This window comes from Furipterus horrens, unplaced genomic scaffold, assembly GCF_987537825.1.
Source record: "Furipterus horrens unplaced genomic scaffold, mFurHor1.1.pri manual_scaffold_2, whole genome shotgun sequence".
In the NCBI taxonomy this organism is placed as follows: domain Eukaryota; kingdom Metazoa; phylum Chordata; class Mammalia; order Chiroptera; family Furipteridae; genus Furipterus; species Furipterus horrens.
In genome coordinates this window covers 46,205,534-46,226,469 of record NW_028327172.1, presented here as the reverse complement: position 1 = coordinate 46,226,469, position 20,936 = coordinate 46,205,534, and the positions used below count along the sequence as shown (strand labels likewise).

At 39.7% G+C, this 20,936-nt stretch overlaps 1 protein-coding gene across 2 annotated transcripts in view; it reads right to left on the bottom strand.

The window, feature by feature from the left end:
* The window catches only part of PPME1 (protein phosphatase methylesterase 1), a 50,365-nt gene that overhangs the window by 24,313 nt on the left and 5,116 nt on the right, over positions 1-20,936 (bottom strand). For both annotated transcript variants that reach the window (XM_090265461.1, XM_090265462.1), the window contains exons 4-5: positions 5,600-5,657; positions 4,080-4,131 (exon numbers count right to left, since the gene is read on the bottom strand). In XM_090265461.1, the coding sequence (XP_090121587.1) occupies positions 4,080-4,131; positions 5,600-5,657 (110 nt within the window). The remainder of the gene's footprint in view (positions 1-4,079; positions 4,132-5,599; positions 5,658-20,936) is intronic.

Here is a 20,936-nt window from a genome sequence, read left to right as displayed (position 1 = left end):
TGTCAGTTTGTTCCTTACTTCCATGTCTCTGGTTCTATCTTGCTCGTTTGTCTGTTTTGTTCATTAGGTTCCACTTATAGGTGAGATCATATGGTATTTGTCTTTTGTCACCTGACTTATTTCACTTAGCATAATACTCCCCATTTCCATCCACTCTGTTGCAAGGGTAGGAGTTTCTTTCTTTCTGCTGCAGAGTACTCCATTGTGTCCATGTACCACAGTTTAATTTATTTTTTATTTTTTATTTTTAGAGGTAGGAGAAAAAAGGAAGAAAGAGATGGAAAGAAACATGACTGTGAGAGAGCTACATCCATCAGTTGCCTCTCACCCCCAACTGGGGACCTGGCCAGCAACTGAGGCATGCGCCCTGACTGGGAATTGAACTGGCAACCTTTTGGTTTGCAGGCCAGCACCCAAACCATTGAGCCACACCAGTGAGGGCCAACAGTTTTCTTTTTTAAGTATACTTTATTGGTTAAGCTGTTACAGTCATCTCAATTTTTTTCCCTTTGCCACCCTCCAGCAATCCCGCTCCCCCTTAGTTCATGTCCATGGGTCATGCATTAAGTTCTTTGGCTTCACCGTTTTCCATACTATTCTTAACATCTTGTCTGTTTTGATCCTACCAATTATGCTTCTTGATCCCTCAACCACTTCCCCCTTCCTCCCTCTTCCCCTCCCAGCTGATAACCCTCCACAAGATCTCTATACCTATTCTTGTTCTGGCTGTTTGCTCAGTTTTTGTTTTTGTTTTTTAGATTTGGTTGTTGATAGTTGTGTTTGTTGTCATTTTAATGTTCATAGTTTTGATCTTCTCTTTCTTAAATAAGTCCCTTTAACATTTCATGTAATAATGGCTTGGTGATGATGAACTCCTTCAGCTTTACCTTGTCTGGGAAGCACTTCATCTGCCCTTCCATTCTAAACAATAGCTTTGCTGGATAGAGTAATCTTGGTTGTAGGTCCTTGCTTATCATCCCTTCGAATACTTCTTGCCAGTCCCTTCTTGCCTGCAAAGTTTCTTTTGAGAAATCAGCTGATAGTCTTATAGGAATTCCTTTGTAGATAACTCTCTACTTTTCTCTTGCTGCTTTTAAGATTCTCTCTTTATTTTTAACCTTTAGCATTTTAATTATCATGTGTCTTGGTGTGGTCCTCTTTGGGTCCTACTTGTTTGGGGCTGTGCTTCCTCGACTTGCATGTCTATTTCTTTCACCAAATTAGGGAAGTTTTATTTCATTATTTTTTCAAATAAGGTTTCAATTTCTTGCTCTTCTCCTTCTGGCACCCCTATGATTCAAATGTTTAAAGTTGTCTCAGAGGTTCTTAATTGTCTTTTTTGTTTCAATTGCTTCTTCTTTCTGTTCTGGGTAAATGTTTATTTCTTCCTTTTGTTCCAAATCATTGATTTGAATCCTGGCTTCTTTCCCATCACTGTTGGTTCCCAGTGTATTTTTCTTTATTTCACTTTTTATAACCTTCACTTCTTCATTTTGTGGCCATACTCAATCATTTCTCTGAGCACCCTGATCATCAGGGTTTTAAACTCTGCATCTGATAGATTGGCTATCTCCATTTCATTGAGTTCTTTTTCTGGGGCTTTCTTCTGTTCTTTCATTTGGACCATAATATTTTTTTGCCTCCTCAATTAGGCAGCCTCTGTGTGTGTATTTCTGTGTATTAATTAGAGCTGCTCTGACTCCATGTCTTGGTAGCATGGCCTGATGTAGTAAGTGTCCTATAGGGTCCAGCGGCACAGCCACCCCTATTACCCAGGCTGGGTATTTGAGGTATGCTCTTCATGTGGGCTGAGTACACCCTGCTCTTGTATTTGAGCTTTGCCTGCTATTGAGAGATCAATGTGAGGGATTTACACAGGCCACTCAGCTGCAAGGATAGGCTGTGACCACTGACCACCAACCTCCACCTCCGTGGAGGATCAGCTGTGCTGGGGTAGGGGTAGAGTGGTGATACTCTGATATCTGTTATTGTCCACTGGGTGCACTGGCCCTGGGGTTTCCCAGGTGGTGCTGGCCAAGGTCAGCCCCAAACTGTGTTTTTCCCTGGGCCACCCTTCCTGAGCTATTAGGCAATCCGAGATGGTTGCTACTTATGCCTGACTTGGAGATTCCGGGTGGAGACAAGGTGTGAATCTAGGCTGGCTGTTGCTTGTGCTGGGCCTAGGGCTCAGGGAGGCTGGCTGTTTCTTGTTTGGTAGGATTTAGGAAGTTGTGAAGCAAGAGCCAAGACCAGCCATTCATATGGAAAAGCAGCTTGGGTGGGCCCAAAAGTTGGGTGGGGCAGAGTCTCTGGGGATCTCCAACCTGGGTCAAACAGTGTTAGCCAGGTGGATGGAGTCTCAGATATGGCACCAGCTGGCTGGCTCTGTGGGGAAGGGTTTAGAAAAGGGACAATGGCCTCTGTTCACCATGATGCCAGACACTTCACTTCCTCCCTGTGTGCCACTGGTGCCTTCCGAGCTGCTACCCCAGTGCTGGAGCTCAGAGGGGGTGAATCTGAGGTGAGCCTGTGTGGGTTCTTAAGAGAAACTGCCTGGGGCTCCAGCAGTTTCTTCCATTGACTCGCTCCTTGCTGGTTTTGCAGCCAGATGTTGTGGGAACTTATCTTCCTGGCAGTGGAACCCTGGGCTGGGAGGCCTGCTGTGGGGCTGGGACTCCTCACTCCTGAGTTATGCCTCCCGAATTTTTACCCACTACATATGGGTGAGAGACCAACCCGTTCCATGTCTGCACCCCTCCTAACTTGTCTCGATGGATGTGGTTTCTTTAATTCTGTAGTTGGCAGAATTCCATTCAGCTCGATTTCTGATGGTTCTGAGTGATGGTTGTTCTATATTTTAGTTGTAATTCTGATGTGGTTGTGGAAGAGACAAGGTATGTCTGTCTATACCACCATCTTGACCAGATCATGTACCACAGTTTTTTGATCCACTCATTTACTAATGGACACTTAGGCTGTTTCCAGTACTTGCCTATTGTAAATAACACTGCTATGAACAGGGTATAATCCTAGCAGTGAAATCACTGGATCAAAAGGCAGTTCCATTTTTAGTTTTTTGAGGAAATTTCATAGTTTTCCACAGTGGCTGCACCAGTCAGCACTCCCACCAACAACGCACTATTTATTCCTAATAAATGCTTATTTTACACTTAATAAAGTCTGGCAAATAGAAAGGACACAAATACCATCTATTATAACTGTAAGATTATGGCCATGAGAGTTTGGGTTCCTTTAGAATCCTTTACTCTTGGATTAAAGCTGCTAAAGTAAGAAGGGACAAGATTTTTTGGCCAAAGTTGGTCAACTACTTGGGAGGACATGTATTAAGTACACGACAGAGCATGTATGAAAGCAGAGTAGTGAGAAGAATTCTGCTTACAATATAGGGCAGTGGTTCCCAAACGCCAGTCAGAGGGCTGGCTATATCAGATTCCTCTATAGAGCTTTATCAAAATGTAAATGCTCAGATCCCACTAGTAGAAGCACTAATTCAATTGTTATGGGGTAGGGCCAAATCATCTGTAGTTTAATCACTTTTCAGGTGATTCTGATGAGGGACCAGGTTTGACAGCCACTGTATATGCTGCAGTCATCTTTTGAGGCCTAGGGTATAACTATTTTTTCTTTAATGCTCTGTTTCTGTCTTACTATAAAAGTTGGACAAAGAACATGGGCAGGATATTTTAAAACATTTCACTGGGCCTCTTGTATACAACTACTTTTCCAAGCATGGGTCCCCAATTGATATCTAGATTCTATTCAACAACGTCAAAATAAGAAAATTTTTCAAAAGCCAACACAAACTATACCATGCCCCAAAGAATTTTCAAGCGCTTTATGTATGACTATCACATTGAATATACCAAGAAAGATGAATGTTTCTTTCAAGATTAAATAGTAAGGAGACACCAGACCAGATATACAAGTTAAAAAAAAAAAAAAGAAAAAAGAATGTATTAATGATTGTACAACAATCACCAAGAGAATGATAAAGGTATACTACTCTTTATAATACTAATGAAAACCAGGTGACGTATAAACAATATTAGATTACTTACTTTGCCATTGTTTCTGCAGACAGGTCTTCAGAATTCTTGACTTTTGTTTCACCTAAAATAAATATTTAAAAATATTTTTTTAATCCTGGGAACATTTTTTTCATTGCCTTTAAAGAGAAGAAGAGAAAGAGAAATGATGTCCTGACCAGTGTGGCTCGGTTGGGTGTTGATTCCAGATCAGGGAACATGCCTGGGTTGTAGGTTGTCCTTGGTCAGGCATGTTCAAGAGGCAACTGATCAATATTTCTCTCCCACATTGATGTTTCTCTCCATCTCTTTCTCCCTCCCTTCCCCTCTAATAATAAATTAAATTTTTAAAAAAGAAAAAGAAAAATTGATGCGAGAGAGAAGCATCGATTGGTTGCTTCCCATATGCACCAAGATTGGGGATCAAATCAGCAGCCTAGGCATGTGTCCTGACTGGTAATCAAACCCACTACCTTTTGGTGTACAGGAGGAATGACACTCCAACCAACTGAGCCACACCAGCCAAGGCTAAATATATTTAAAAAATAAAATTCCCAAGAACAGTAATTATAAATGCAAGAGCATTCTCTTTCAAAAATCTCACTTTTGAACAATGAAATGCAGACTTTATACTTATATACGAGACAAAAAAAAAAAAACCCTAGTGTTTATTAAAAGTTGTGTATTTTTTCTTACATGTTTAAACACAGTCACCTTCAAAGTACTTTCCATTTGATGCAACACACCTACTGAGACGATTTTTTCCACTGCTCATAACAGTTTTTGAACTTGTCGATTTTTGATGCCTTTTAGTGCTTCTGATGTTTTTTGTTTCACCTCTTCCACATCAGCAAAACGTTTCCCTTTGAGGACTTTTTTTCATCCAGGGAAACAAAAAAAAAAAATGTCGCTCAGGGCGAGATTGAGTGAATAGAAAGGGTGAGTGAGGCACAGGGGTCATGCCTTTTTTGGTCAAAAACTGCTCAGCACTCAGTGAGGTGCAGGCAGGTTCACTTGTAATCACCCATCATGAAATGGGGAAATGCGATTAAAGTCTTTAAAATAAAATTCACTGAAGCCCAATGCAGCCTCTCACAACAACACCAGCTGGTACACTGATACAGATGGGTTCCTAAGAACCTCACTTAGCTGGGGGAAGCCTGTACTACACAAGGGCCCACCTTTCAGAAGATAATTCCAGGTTTCTTTTAGGTCCTCCCTCATATGATGTGCTTAGCAAGAATTTTCTGCTACAGACATATCTTTATAGTTGGACACCTTAAGGAAGATAATAACAGTAGCCTAAAAAAGATTTATCCACATTCCTTATATATCACTAGCATCAGATTTTGGTTACATTAAAGGATATTTTCCTAGCTAAACTATAATCTATATATGTGTGTGTCTGTGTATTTATAAAATATTTATAAAAACTGCAAGCTAGAACTTCCCTCAAAATGCCCAAATGAAACAGATTGAAATCTGTAGTATTTAACACTATTCCAAGGGCTTGGCAAATATGTCATTCAGTCAGAATCAGGAACTTCACTCACCATGACCTCGTAGATCCAAAGCCACAATCCTACATTGAACCCTACTAATGATGGCTGCCTAGGAGGAAAAGGAAAAGTAGTTAAGATACACCCAGGTTAGCAAATCTTTTCTCATTACCAATAACTTAGTTGGATGTACTGTCATCAGAATTCAAGGATTGCAAGACAATCAAGACTTTCCAATTTTAAACAAGATTTTTTAAATGATGATTTTCTGCCTTTATGGTGCACATAGGTTTTTTATCCCAACTTCAAAATAGGTCTTTCTCGAGCTAAATCCCTTTATAAGCCTTAATTCGTCCTAGCTTTTCATGAAACACAGAGTGAGAATCTTTAAGCAATGATTGTCTGTGTTCTGCTATTGACTATGATTATCATCCATGTTCCTTAGTGATCTTTTCTCTACTCTGGAAGGGAAATTTCCTAGGTAAAGGCCATGAGTCAGTTAATATCTTGGTTCAGGATATCACACAAATGTAACATTCAGGTCATGAAATAACCCTGAAAGGTGGACAAGTCATGAAACCTACCAAAGATTCACTTAAGATAGATGCAGGAGTACACACAAGCTTGTATTGCAGTTAAATAAAAATATATTTAAAAATAAATCATAATATCTCAGGGAGCTACAATTTTAGAGGTTTAAACAAACCTAAAATAATTGGGATCTTCTTCCTCAAATGAACTAAATTATCTGACAATAATATATCACAACTAGTGTTAGTAAATGTCATCAACATTTTTTAACTTTTAAGAATAAAATAAGAGACCTGTGTAGCTTAACCATCACATTTTATGAATGAAGAAGCTGAGGCCACAAGAAAGGAAATTATTTGCTCAGGGTCATATAACAAGTTAGTAGTGAATACATAACCAGAATCAAGGTAAATTACCAATGTAATATTCAAAGTATAACAGGAGTCAGAATTCTTTATTTTATTTATTTGAGAGGGGGGAAGAGAGGGAGAAAGAGGCTGAGAAACATCGATGTGAGAGAGAAACTGATCAGTTGCCTCTATCACACACTAAACCTGCAACCTAGGCACGAGCCCTGACTGGGGATCAACTGGTGATGTTTAGCTTTGTGGGACAACACCCAACCAACTGAGCCACACCAGTCAGGGCACAAGTCAGATTTCATAATCACATTTTTCCCTCATATTATTTTTATTTTAAGTGATTAAATATACTACTTTGAATATATTCTCATTAATAAAAAGTTCAAAATATAAAAGGAGAAAACTCTTTGACTTGCCATCCAAATTTAGCCCTTTGTCATCTCTTTATTTCCTGTGATATTTTCCTCCCAGTTTTATTGAGATATTACTGACACATATGTAAGTTTAAGGTGTACAATGTGATGATTTGATACATATGTATACTGCAAAATGATTACCACAATAAGGTTGCTGGCACTTCCACTCCCTCACATAATTACCATGTGTGTGTGTTGATAACATTTAGGATCTACTCTCTTAACAGCTTTCAAGTACATAATATACTATAATTCATTATAGTCACCATGCTATAACTTAGACCCCCAGAACTTATTCATCTTATAGATGGGAGTTAGTACCCTTTGACAAACATTTCCCCATATCCCTGCCTTCCAGCCCTAATCTCTATTCCTATGAATTCAACTTCTTTAGATTCTGCATACATGAGAACATACAGTATTTGCCTTGCCTTTCTCTGCCTTATTTCACCTAGCATAATGTTCTCAAGGTCCTCCATGTTGTTGCAAAAAGTAGGATCCCTTTTTTTATGGCTGAATAATTTTCCTGTGTGTATCACATTTTCTTTAACCATTTATCCAATGATGGATGTTCAGGTTGTTTCCATGTGTTGGCAGTTCTGAATAACATTGCTACAAACTAGGGGGTGCAGATATCTCTTTGAGATAGTGTTTTCATTTACTTTGAACATTATCTAGAAGTGGGATTCCTGGATCATATGGTAGTTCTATTTTTAACTTTTTGAAGATGTTTCACAGTGGCTGTAACCAATTTACATTCCCACCAAAAGTGCACAAGGGTTTCCTTTTATTTCATGCAGCCTCACCAACATAGTTGTCTCTTACCTTTTTTATAATAGCTATATCAACAGTTGTGAGATACACATATATCTCACTGTGGTTTTAGTTTGCATTTTCCTGATTATTAGTGATGTCAAGCATCTTTTCTTGCATCTGTTCACCATTCTTTGGAAAAGTGTCTATTGAAGTTTTTTGCACATTTTGCTACTGAGTTGTACGAGTTCCTTATATATTTTGCATACTAAACCTTTACCAGATAGGTGGTTTTCAAATATTGGCTCCTATTCTGCAGGTTGCATTTTCATTTTGCTGTTTGCTGTACAGATGCTTTTCAGTTTGATGTAGTCCCACTTGTTTTTATTGCTTTTGTTGCCTGAACTTTCCGTGTCATAGACAAAAATCATTTCGAAGGCCAACATCAAGTGGCTTTTTCCCTGTTCCTTCCAATAGTTTTACAGGTTCAAGTCTTACATTTAAGTCTCTAACACATTTTTTTAAGTATATTTTATTGATTATATTGTTACAATAAGTCTCTAACACATTTTAACTTAATCTCTGTGAGTAGTGTAAGATAGGGATCCAATTTCATTCTTCTGCATGTGGGTTAGCCAGTTTTCCCAGCACCATTTATTTTAAAAGCCTATTCTTTCCTCATTGAGTCTTCTTGCTCTCTTGTCAAGTATTAGTTGAAAATACAATACGTGGGTTTATTCATGACATCTTGATTCTGTTTCTTTGGCTTGTCTATTTTAATGCCAGTAAGGTATTGTTTTGATTACTATAGCTTGGTAGTAAAATTTGAAATCAGAAACTAAAATGCCTTTAGCTTTGGTACCACTTTAAGTGCTTTGAATGAATTATCTAACTTTCTCTTTACAAGTTATTCAGACATGATTTTCATCAAGTTACAGGAGAGGACATTTTACAGTGAGATTAAGTAACTTGCCTAGGGCCAAATAACTATTAAATAGCAACACCAAAATTAAAATCCAAAAAGCCTAACTCCAGGTGGTCTCAACCATGTTTGCCTACCAGAATCTCACAAGGAGCTTTAGGAAATATAGTACTACTGCCCAGACTAACCCATCAGAAATTCTGGCCTTCTTGTCAAGTTGGCGGGGAGGCAGACACACCTCGCCTCTTTGCAAAACCACATTAGAATTACAATTAAAATATAGAACAACCATCACTCAGAACCATCAGAAATCGAGCTGAATGGAAGTCTGACAACTACGGAATTAAAGAAACCACATTCATCGAGATGGGTAGGAGGGGTGCATAAAAGGAATGGGCTGGATTCTCATCCACCTGTGGTGAATAAAAATTCAGGAGGCATAGCTCAGGAGTGAGGAGTCCCAGCCCCACAGCAGGCCCCCAAGCTCAGGGTTCCACTGCCAGAAAGATAAGTTCCCACAACATCTGGCTGCAAAACCAGCAGGGAGTGAGTTGGTAGAAGAAACTACTGGAGCCCCAGGCAGTTTCTCTTAAAGAACCCACACACAGGCTCACCTACTCAGATTCACCCCGTCTGAGCTCCAGCTGGGGTAGCAGCTCGGAAGGCATACAGGGAGGAAGTGAAGTGTCTGGCATCATGGTGAACAGAGGCCATTGTCCCTTTTCTAAACCCTTCCCCACAGAGCCAGCCAGCTGGTGCCATATCTGAGACTCCATCCACCTGGCTAACACTGTTTGACCCAGGTTGGAGATCCCCAGAGACTCTGCCCCACCCAACTTTTGGGCCCACCCAAGCTGCTTTTCCATATGAATGGCTGGTCTTGGCTCTTGCTTCACAACTTCCTAAATCCTACCAAACAAGAAACAGCCAGCCTCCCTGAGCCCCAGGCCCAGCACAAGCAGCAGCCAGCCTAGATTCACACCTTGTCTCCACCTGGGAATCTTCAAGCCCGGCACAAGTAGCAACCATCTCAGATTGCCTTATAGCTCAGGCAGGGTGACCCAGGACAAAACACAGTTTGGGGCTGACCTTGGCCTGCACCACCTGGGAAAGTCCGGGACCAGCAACAGATGTCAGAGTACCACCACCCTGCCCCTGCACAGCTGATTTTCCACAGAGAGCAGAGGTTGGTAGTCAGTGGTCACAACCACTCCTCGCAGCTGAGTGGCCTGTGTAAATCCCTCCCATTGATCTGCCAACAGCAACCAAGGCTCAACTACAAGAGGGTATACTCAGCCCACACGAGGGTGCACACTGAATACCCAGCTTGGGTAATAGGGGTGGCTGTGCCACTAGACCCTACAAGACACCTACTACATTAGACCACACTACCAAGATATGGAGTCAGAGCAGCTCTATCTAATACATAGAAACAAACACAGGGAGGCTGCCAAAATGAGGAGACATGGCCCAAATGAAACAACAGATCAAAAATCCAGAAAAAGACCTAAACAAAATGGAGATAAGCAATCTATCAGATGCAGAGTTCAAAACACTGGTTATAAGAATGCTCAAGGAACTTAGTGAGGACCTCAACAGCATAAAAAAGATCCAGTCAGAAATAAAGGATACACTAATTGAAACAAAGAACAATTTACAGAAAAACAACAGTAGAGTAGATGAAGCCAAGGTTCGAATCAATGATATGGAACTTAGGGAAGCAAAAACAACCAATCAGAACTAGAAGAAAAAAAAAGAGTCAAAAAAAAAGAGGAAAGTATAAGCATCCTCTGGGATAACTTTAAGAGGTCCAACTTTCACATCATAGGGGTTTCAGAAGGAGAAAAGAAAGAGCAAAATATTGGAAATCTATCTGAAGAAATAATGAAAGAAACCTCCCCTAATTTGGTGAAGGAAATAGACACGCAAGTCCAGGAAACACAGAGAGTCCCAAACAAGATAAACGCAGAGGCGCACTCCAGGATACAACATAATTACAATGCTAGAGGTTAAAAATAAAGAGAGACTCTTAAAAACAGCAAGAGAAAAGAAGTTAGTTACCTACAGGGGAGTTCCCATAAAACTGTCAGCTGATTTCTCAAAGAAATTTCACAGGCTAGAAGGGACTGGCAAGAAATATACAAAATCACGAAAAGCAGGGACCCACAGCCAAAATTGCTCACTCAGTAAGCCATCATTTTGATTCGAAGGGCAGGTAAAGAGCTTCCCAGTCAAGAAAAAACTAAAGGGGACTTTCAGCCAAGATGGAGGCCTAGACAGACATGCTGCGTCTCCCTCCACAACTAAGAAGGAATACAACTACCTCAAAACTAGAAACAACCAGAAGTTCCAGAAAACCAAACTGCATGGAAGTCCAGCAAACAAAGATATAAAGAAGAAATATTCATCCAGACAGGTAGGAGGGGCGGAGCCGGGGCGTAGAGGATGCGGTGTGGCAGCGGCAGCAGCATGCCAGCAGAAAGCACAGTTACATGTTTTAAAAAGTTAGGAGGGAAACCTGGGGAGCATTCCCAGCTCCTCACGGGACCTCTCAGCTCATGGTCCCAGCACCGGGGAAAATCAAGCCTCATTGCTTCTGACTGTGCAGATCAGTGGGGGGGTGGGGCAGAGGCAGAAACTGCCAGTCTCAGCAGAGTCCACTTGTTTAAAGGGCCCCCACAGTCCTAGAACATCCACAGACCCACCCACTCTGGGAATGCCGGCCAGGGCAGCAGCTAGTGTGGCACCAGTCCAATGCGGAAGTGGGAGAGGTGCCTGGAAAAGGGGCGAGTGCTGGGCAGTCGGCATTGTTCCCTCTCAGACCCCTCCCCAACACACAGCGCCAAAACGTGGTGAAACGGGTCGCCCTGTACTGAATCCCTAAGGCTCCACCCCTTACAACGTAACAGGAGCAACAGCTCTATCTGAAACACGGAGGGAAACAAACACAGGAGCCTGTCAAGATGAGGAGACAGAGAAGTATGGCCCAAAAGGGGAAAGGGATCAAGGTTCTAGTGGGAGAACTAAGCAACAAGGAGATAGCCAACCTAACAGATGAGGAGATAGCCAGCCTAACAGACACAGAATTCAAAACACTGGTGATAAAGATGCTCACAGGCTTGACAGATATGCTTGAGTACGACAAACACATAAGGGAAGAAGTGAAGGATATGCAAAGTGAAACGAAGGGAGATCCATATAAAACCAATGGTGAAGGGAGAAACCCGGGGTTCAAATCAATGATTTGGAACATAAGAAAGAAATAAACAGTCAACCAGTACGGAATGAGGAGACAAGAGTTGAAAAAAATGAGGAGAGGCTTGGGAACCTCTGGGACAACTTTAAATATGCCAACATCCAAATCATGGGGGTGCCAGGAGAAGAGGAAGAGGAAGAAATTGAAAACTTACGTGAAAAAATAATAAAGGAAAACTTCTTAAATTTGGCGAAGGAACTAGACATACAAGTCCCGGGCGACCTGGACCCAGGGGGATCACACCAAGACACATCATCATTAAAATGCCAAAGGTGAAAGATAAAGAGAGAATCCTAAAAGCAGCAAGAGAGAAGCAGAGAGTTACCTTACAAAGGGGTGCCTATAAGGTTATCAGCTGATTTCTAAAAAGACACTTTGCAAGCAAGAGGGGACTGGCAAGTAGTATATCCAATGTGATGAAAAGCAAAGACCTACAACCAAAATTACTCTATCCAGCAAAGCTATCATTTAGAATAGAAGGGCAGTTGAAGTGCTTCCCAGAAAAGGTAAAGCTAAAAGAGTTCATCATCATCGAGCCATTATTATATGAAATGTCAAAAGGTCTTATTTAAGAAGAAGATCAAAACTATGAACACTAAAATGACAACAAACTCACAACTATCAACAACTGAATCTAAAAAATGAAAACAAAATCCAACTAAGCAAACCAGAATAGGAACAGAATCATAGGTATGGGGATCATTTGGAGGGTTATCAGCTGGGAGGGGGGAGGGGGAGAAATGGGGAAATAGTGCAGGGATTAAGCAGCATAATTGGTTGGTGCAAAATACACACAGGGAAGTTAATAACATAGGAAAGAGTGAAGCCAAAGAACTTATATGCACAACCCATGGACATGAACTAAGGGGGTGGAATTGCTGGAGGGAAGGGGGGAACTGGGCAGAGGGGAGCAAAGGGAAAAAATTTGGAACTACTGTAACAACACAATCAATAAAATATATTTAAAAAAAGAAAAAAGAAAAAACTAAAGGAGTTCATTATCACCAAACCATTCTTACATGAAATGCTAAAGGCAAGAGCAAAACTATGAGCAACAATGGCAAAAAATACAAATCTATCAACAAATGAATCTAAAAAACTAAGCAAAAAAGAGACAGAATTATGGCTAGAGAGAGCGTTTTGTTGGTTGCCACATGTGTGTGGAGAAATGGGTGAAGAGGTGAGGAGGTTAAGAAGTACAAACAGGTAGTTACAGAATAGCCATGGGGATGTAAACTACAGTACAGGAAATGGAGTAGCCAAAGAACTTATACATATGACTCATGGACGTGAACAATGGGGGAAAGAGGGATTGCCTGAGTGAGGGGGGGGTGCTGGGTGGAGTGGGACAAAAGGGGGGGAAATTAGGACCACTGTAATAGCATAATCAATAAAATATAAAGATAAGAAGAGTTCACACAAAAAATTTTTTGATTTAACAGATCTGGAGTGGGGCCATGGTATCTACATATTTTAAGAGTTCCACTTCCGGCCAAGATGGAGGCTTAGACGGACACGCTAGGTCTCCCTCTACAACTAGAGAGGAATACAACTACTTCAAAACAAAGGATAACTAGAAATTCCAGAAAATAAAACTACACGGAAGCCCAACATATGAAGTTATAAACCAGCGGTGCCATTTGGGCAGGTAAGAGTTAAAGAGGGCAGTGCTGTTTGCGGTCGCACCTGAGACAGCAGCGGGGCGGCGAAAAATCCCGGCGGCAGTCAAGCCCCTGGCAGTGCGCGACCCCAGCACTGGGGAAAGCAGACACCGCATCGCCTTGAACAGTGAGGCCCAGGGGGGCGAGAGGACGGATCCCGGTCTCCTAGCTGAATAACTGTGTGAATCCATCTTGGACCCCCGCCCCCAAAGAAAGCACCACAGGGCTGCGAAATAGGTCGCAGACAGGCGCCGGTCGCTGATTTGTGACGCGTACGCAGGCACTGCCCCCTGCCCCCTATAGCCAGCCCAAGAAAACAAAACGCATCTGTCAAAATGAGGCAGACAACTATAGAAATCCCAGTGACACAACTCACCAGGCAACAGATAGAGAACCTGACAGATGAACAGATAAGAAACCTGTCAGAGGTTCAGTTCTGGGCCATTGTTATCAGGTGGCTTACAGAATTCACAAAAGAGCAGGAAAAAGATAAGAAAGAAGCGAAAAACATTCATAACGAAAGGAACAAAACCGCATACGAGACAGATGGTGAGGAAAAAAAATCCAGAGTTCATTTCAACAAACTGGAATATGGAGAAGGAACAAGCAGTCAACCAATGCAGCGAGAGGAAATGGGAAGCAACAATGAGAGGATCAGAAACCTCTGGGACAGCTATAAAAGGCCCAACATAAGAATCATTGGTTTGCCAGAGAGTGAGGAAGATGAACTAGAACTTGAAAAATTGAGTGAAAATATAATAAAGGAGAACTTCCCAGACTTGGGGAAGGGAATAGACTTGCAGGTCCAGGAAGCAAGGAGAGTTCCCAAGAGACTGGACCCAGGGAGAACCACTCCAAGACACATTATAATCAAAATGTCAAAAATTAAAGATAAAGAGAGAATCTTAAAAGCAGCAAGAGAGAAGAAAAGAATTATGTACAAAGGGGTCCCAATTAGATTATCAGCTGACTTCTCAAGGGAGACCCTACAAGCAAGAAGGGACTGGCAAGAAATATTCAAAGTAATGAAAATCCAAAACCTACAACCACGAATACTCTATCCAGCGAAATTGTCATTCAGAATAGAAGGACAGAGAAAGTGTTTCCAGGACAAAATAAAACTGAAAGAGTTCATTAGATCCAAACCACTGTTATATGAGATGTTAAAGGGACTGGTTTAAAAAACAGAAGCTAGGGAGATGAAACAAAGGCAAACTAAGCAGGCAACGAAAGTGGAAAAGGAACTGTGGGTACGGGAAGCATATTGGGGGGAGGTCAACAGGGAGGGGGAGTGGGGAGAGGGAGGGAGATGATATAGGAATTGGGGATCATGGTAGGAGGGAATGGAATAGACGGAGAGAGGTTGGGAGGAACTGTATGCACAACTAATGGACATAATCTAAAAGGGGGGGACAACTGGAGGGAGGGGGGCCACCGGGTGGAGGGGAGCAGAGGGAAGGGAAATTGGCACAAATGTAATATTTTAATCAATAAAACACATTAAAAAAAAAAAAAAAGTTTCCCAGGTAATTCTAATAATTCCAAGTTCAGCCTAGTCCTAGACTAGAGCAAGCACAATGAGGTGTAATATCATCTTTTTGTATTACTTTGTTATCTCACTTTATTATCTCTTTGAGAAGTAGGCTGGGAAAATATTAGCACAAATTTTATAGCTGACAAAACAGGTGCTGAAAGGTATACGAAGTATTGGTGAAGGTGTGGAGAAACAGGTATCCTTACAAACACAGATACCTCAAATTTTATAATTTAGGCTAGTTTGATGCGTGAAAAGTGTTATTCTTTTACTTGATATTTTCCTCATTAACGTAAAATAGACCCATTTTTTTATAAGTTTATATATTCTCATGTTACTTTTGTGCCTTCTACAATAGATACTGTAAACTCATCTTAAACTGAGTGCCTGACTAAAGCACTTCATCAAAAACTACACATCTTGTTTATTCTCACAACCACCCTATTACCTAGATGGTATTATACTCATTTTACAGATTAAGAAACTAAAGTTTGGTAGATTAACCTGTTTTGAGATTCAAATCCCAGTCTGTTTAAAGATTCTTAAAATCTCTGCTGTTATTTGTACATGTGTCATCTCCATTTTTCCTATTAGACTTAAATCATTATATGAACAAAAGGATAGCATATATGTTTAATTCTCCTCTGTATCCACTGTACTTGGCATAATCTCTGGTACAAAGCAGAAGTTTACCAAGTACTTTCTGATTGGCTGATCTTGTTAAAGAGTGAACTCTTGAAAGAGGGTTTGGGGAGGATAAATGCTGATGCAAGGAGACTTGACTTGGGATGGTGAACACAATACAATATGCAGATGATGTATTATAAAACTACACCTAAAACACATATAATTTTATTAACCTATGTCATCCCAATGAATTCAAGTAAATAAAAAAAAGTGAACTCTCATTTTTCTATCTTTAGTAATCCAGCACAATACCTTAAATACAGAATATACTCAGTAAATATTTGCTAACATGAATTGAATTAACTGGAAGAAGCAACAGTATTCAGCAGACACTTCAGATTGAACTCTTGGCTTCAATCAATTCACACTTGTTTGGTCACAGTCCCTTAAAGGTACCAAAACTGAAAACGACTGGAGACTGGCAAAATCTAGCCTGCTGAGGTGGCATATAATAATGAGCTCCCACTGTTCCTCTCCTCTCAGCCAAACTTCAATTTCTGCTTAGTTCTGGATTCTCCCACAGAAATAAGCCAGTCTGTTATACCCAGCACTTGCTGATGTCAAGGCCTACAGAAGCCCTAAGTATTGTATTATCCACCATATATGAGCAACTTGACTGTTATAATTCTTTTTTTTTTTCAATCCTCACTCAAGGACATGCTTATTGATTTTTTAGAGAGGAGAAGGGAGGGAGAGAAACATTAATGTGGGAGAGAAACACTGATCGGTTGCCTCTCACATATGCCCTGATTGGGGACCAAACACACAACCCAGGCATGTGCCCTGACCTTTCAGTTTAGGAAACCATGCTCCAACTAATGAGCCACACTGGCCAGGGCACTGTAACAATTCTTCATTACGTGCTTTTATTTAGTATATTAGTCATTATTAGTATATTGAATTCTGAAAAATTAATTTTCTAGAAATCTAAAGCTTGCCCTTTAAAACACCATAATTTCCCTCTCTTAGTTATCAGACTTTAATTAAAAATGATCGTATACACAGACGTGTTTTCTTTTCCTGTTCCTAAAGCCAAAAATAGAAATGCTTTCTCTTGTTAATAGAACTTGTTCGGGTGAATCTCTAGTATCTCCCCAAAAGACCCACAAAACATTTAATGCAGAAAGGATCCAGAGATTTTATAAAATGATGGCTAAGAAGGAACTTTAGGATATATTCACAATTAAATCCTACAACACAGACGATGCTAATACACTACCAAGATGATGCTCACTTTTCCTCTGTTGAGGGCTGTCTGCTTTGAAATAGTCCCATCTTTAGAAGTTCTGCCTTACGTGTGTCAATAGTGTCTCTGTGGTTTTTACCCTGAGTCTCTACCTTTAGGCAATGTAGAACTGGTCTTCAGAGAAACATGACACTGGAGGCCGGCAGGAGTAGGTTTGAGTTTTGGTATTATGACTGGCTGTTACTTCTCTAAATTTTAATGTTCTCATCTGCCTAACCTCACATAAATACAAAAAGGATTAAATGAAATTATGTAGGTAAGCATAGTACCTGGCACATAATAAATGTTTGAAAGATTTGGATGATTTTTTAAAAAAGATTTTTATTCATTTTGAGAGAAGGGAAGGAAGGAAGAAAAGAGAGGGAGAGAAACATCAATGTGTGGTTGCCTCTCACGCACCCCCAACTGGGACCTGGCCCACAACCCAGGCACATGCCACGACTGGGAATGGAACCAGCAACCCTTTGGTTCACAGGCTTGTGCTCAATCCACTGAACCACAACAGCCAGGGCTTGGCTGATTTAAAAAAAATTAATATTACAATTGAAAGCAAATATTATGCCTCCCATATCTGCTTTTCTCAGGTCAAACATTTTCAGCTTGTTTATTGAATGCTATGGTTTCAAGTACTCTAATCTAGTCTGCTCTTTTCTGGACAAGTTTCAGCTTGCCAATCTCCTTTGAACTTGTGGAATACAGAACTGAATACAACTTTTGAAACACAAACTTTTCCCTTTGAAAAAGGTGTCAAGTAAAAAAAATCAATCTTTGTGTTATGAAAAGCAAGCATACAACCGAAAGAAAACCTAGAAAGTAGAAAAACAGAAAAAAAGCTTTTTCTATAGTGTCCAGGAGAATTGTTTTAAAAGGTTGTATAATATCTTGTCTTACAGGTACATCCAGTTTATTTAGCCAGTTTACTTATTGTTGGACATTGGTATTGTTAATTTTAGACAAACAGTGTTTCCTGTATTTGGTATTTTTCCTTAGAACAGATTCTTAGAAGTACAATTTGTGTCAAATAGTATAAATATTTGATGATTCAATCAGAGTGTAAATTACATTCCAAAAGAGCTCCATTTACAATGCCACCAAAAATGTTCGAAAGTATTTGTTTTCTAGTACCTATGCTAACACTGAGGATTGGTTTTGACAAATATTAATTTGATATACAAGAAATGATACTTCCTATGAATCATATTTGATTACTAGGGAGAATGAACATTTTCTGTCTGTTTATTCAACTATCTCTTTAGGTACTTTGGCCTTGTGTCTCCTGGAGTTTGCTAACCATGTCGTACAACTTCTTTATGTATCAGCCATATGTAAATGACTTATTGTCATTTGATCAAGCCTTTAGGAAAATTACATACTTCTCTGCTCTCATAAACAGAATACAGTAAACAAAGTTTAATCTTTTCTTAATTGTTCAAAGCTGGTATTAACTTATTCAAGGAAGAACTATTGAGCATCAGCTCCACGGAAGGCCCTGTGCGCTAGACATATAAGGGCAAATAAAGCACAGTCCTTGCTCTCAGAGGTCTCTTGATCTGGCATCATATCAGAGTTGTTCATCTCTTCTTTGGCTTTCAGTATACTTGTCTTCCTGCTTTGCTACTGCCTTTTTGCTTCTATTTCATGCCTTAATTTACCAATTATTACCTGGGTGAAGGTCTGAGGGAAATTCTGCCTCTCATGATTAAAAGGTGCTTGAGCTTATTCCTGCTATTTGTTAGAGCTGCCTTCTGGATTCACAGACATGTTCCAGTGCTTCAGAAAATATGAGTTCTAGAGTCCAGTCAATTGCAAGAGCACTTTTATGTAGCCATATTTATTTTCAAAACATAGTCACATATAAACATATTCAGTAGGCTGTCAAGAATAACAACAAAAAAGGACAGGTAAATTTAACCAGCCAAAGTCCAAGCTATAAAGTTAATTGAGTGGTGCGGAATTCCCTTGGTTACACAAGTAAACCAGGTAAGCAATTGGGACACAATGATCTATCTATAAAGGAGTTTCACAAAGTGTGAGAATCATCAGATACTCCGGATTCAATTGTTTTTGATGTTTTAGAAAAAGTGGCCAAATACACTTGGAAGACATGGTTGAAATTAAATAGATTTATTGAAGAACACTCTAAAGGCTTTAATAATATACTGATATGTGGGATGAATTTCCAAGAGAGGTATAAGAAAAGGACATTGTATGTAATATTTCTCCAACTCATTTAATCACAAAATCCCCACTTCATTAATTTTTCATGGAATTTGTCATTTGTAGACTATATTTTGATAAAAGAAGAACTAGAGATATCCGCTACAATGATAACAAGTATAATGTTAGCAGCTATTTATCAACCACCTCCTCTATGCCAGGCACTTTCCATGTTATTTCATTGTTCCAATTGATGGGATAAAAATATTTAATATCAATACATGTCAACAAGTAGATTATAATATTTGTACAAGGCTTTATGATTTACAAAGTTTTCATATCCATTATTTTACATAATCTTCAAAGAAACCTTGACATGTAAGAAGACTGTATTTGGAGAATAAAGGCTTATGTGGCTTGCATAGCTTCCGTGAGGATATATTACTAGTACTGATAAAACTGGAGCTAGAAATCCCATCTTCTGACTTCAACTTCATTGTTCCTTTTCTCCGTGTCAAAATCAATAGCTGTTTTGTGAAGTCTATTCTAGCCCTATCTTGATCCCACATCTCTAAGGACTCTGAATGCTCAAATAAGTAATATTAGCTCTGATTTTGCACTAGACTAGTAGGGAGCTGCTCAAAAGTTCAAAGAATACAGTGAGGCCACTTCTAGCCTACATACGGAATTCTCTTCAAATTTTACAAAATTCTGTAACCCATTAAGTACTATCCTCGAAATAAAGCTTTTCCTACCCACAGACTACTTTCTGCCAAATTTCTTATGAGGCAGAGCCCGGAGTCACTATTCCTAGCAAGTTTCAATACAGTTGTTTGCATGTAACATGCCACTTAAGATGGTGCCTCTTTCCTCTCTTCAGTCACACATCTCTTTCCTTACATGTCTCCCAACATGTTAGCTACCCAGTGACAGTTATTAGTTTAGAGCAGAGCCAGGCAAGTCATGGTACATAAGCCATATCTGGTGGCTCTGACCTTGGTTCAGGGCAACTAGGGTATATTTACTACTATAGCTGCTACATTAGGAAGACGTTGCTATTATCTGTTCATTCAAAAATCATTCCTTGAACATATAATATGTGGCAGGCAATAATAAACTATGATCTCTGCCTTTAAAAAAGCTTAAAATTTAGTTGAGGAATATAAATGACTTATGTTACTAAGGGCTTGAAATGTGACTAAACTGAGATGCACTATAACTATAAAATACACACTGGATTTCAAAGACAGTATAAAAAATAATGTGAAATATCTCAACAGTAATTTTTATATTGATTACCTATTGAAATAACATTTTGAGTATAATGAATTAAAGAAAATATATGTTAAAATTAATTATACCTGCTTCTTTTTACCTATTTAGTGTCCGTACTAGGAAATTTAAAATTACATATATGGCCTGCATTATATCTCTACTGGACAATACAGGTCAAGAGACATGAAAGAGCCTGGCATGTATGAGCAAATCATACAGCTATGTCCTAAAGCAAAGGAAGTAAAAAACAAGATGGGGAACAAATCATTCAATCATTTAGTAACAGCTGAATAAGTGCCTATGTGTCAAGAATCATTTCAGGCATTTGGGGAACCAAAAAAAAAGGAAAAAAAAAGTAAGACATTTTCCCTCTTCTCAAGGAATTCATAGTCTAATAGATGAGAGCAGAAGGAGAAATTAAATATGTAATCCCAATAATCCTGCCAGAAACAAAATTGTTATATTGGGACGCCTCCTCAACTCCACAGCCATCTGGATTCAGGTATCTAGTGCTGCATTCCTACTTGCTCCCACTTTCTGTCCTTCAGACTCCCTAGTGGCAAATAAAGGAAGTATGTATATCTGTTTGAT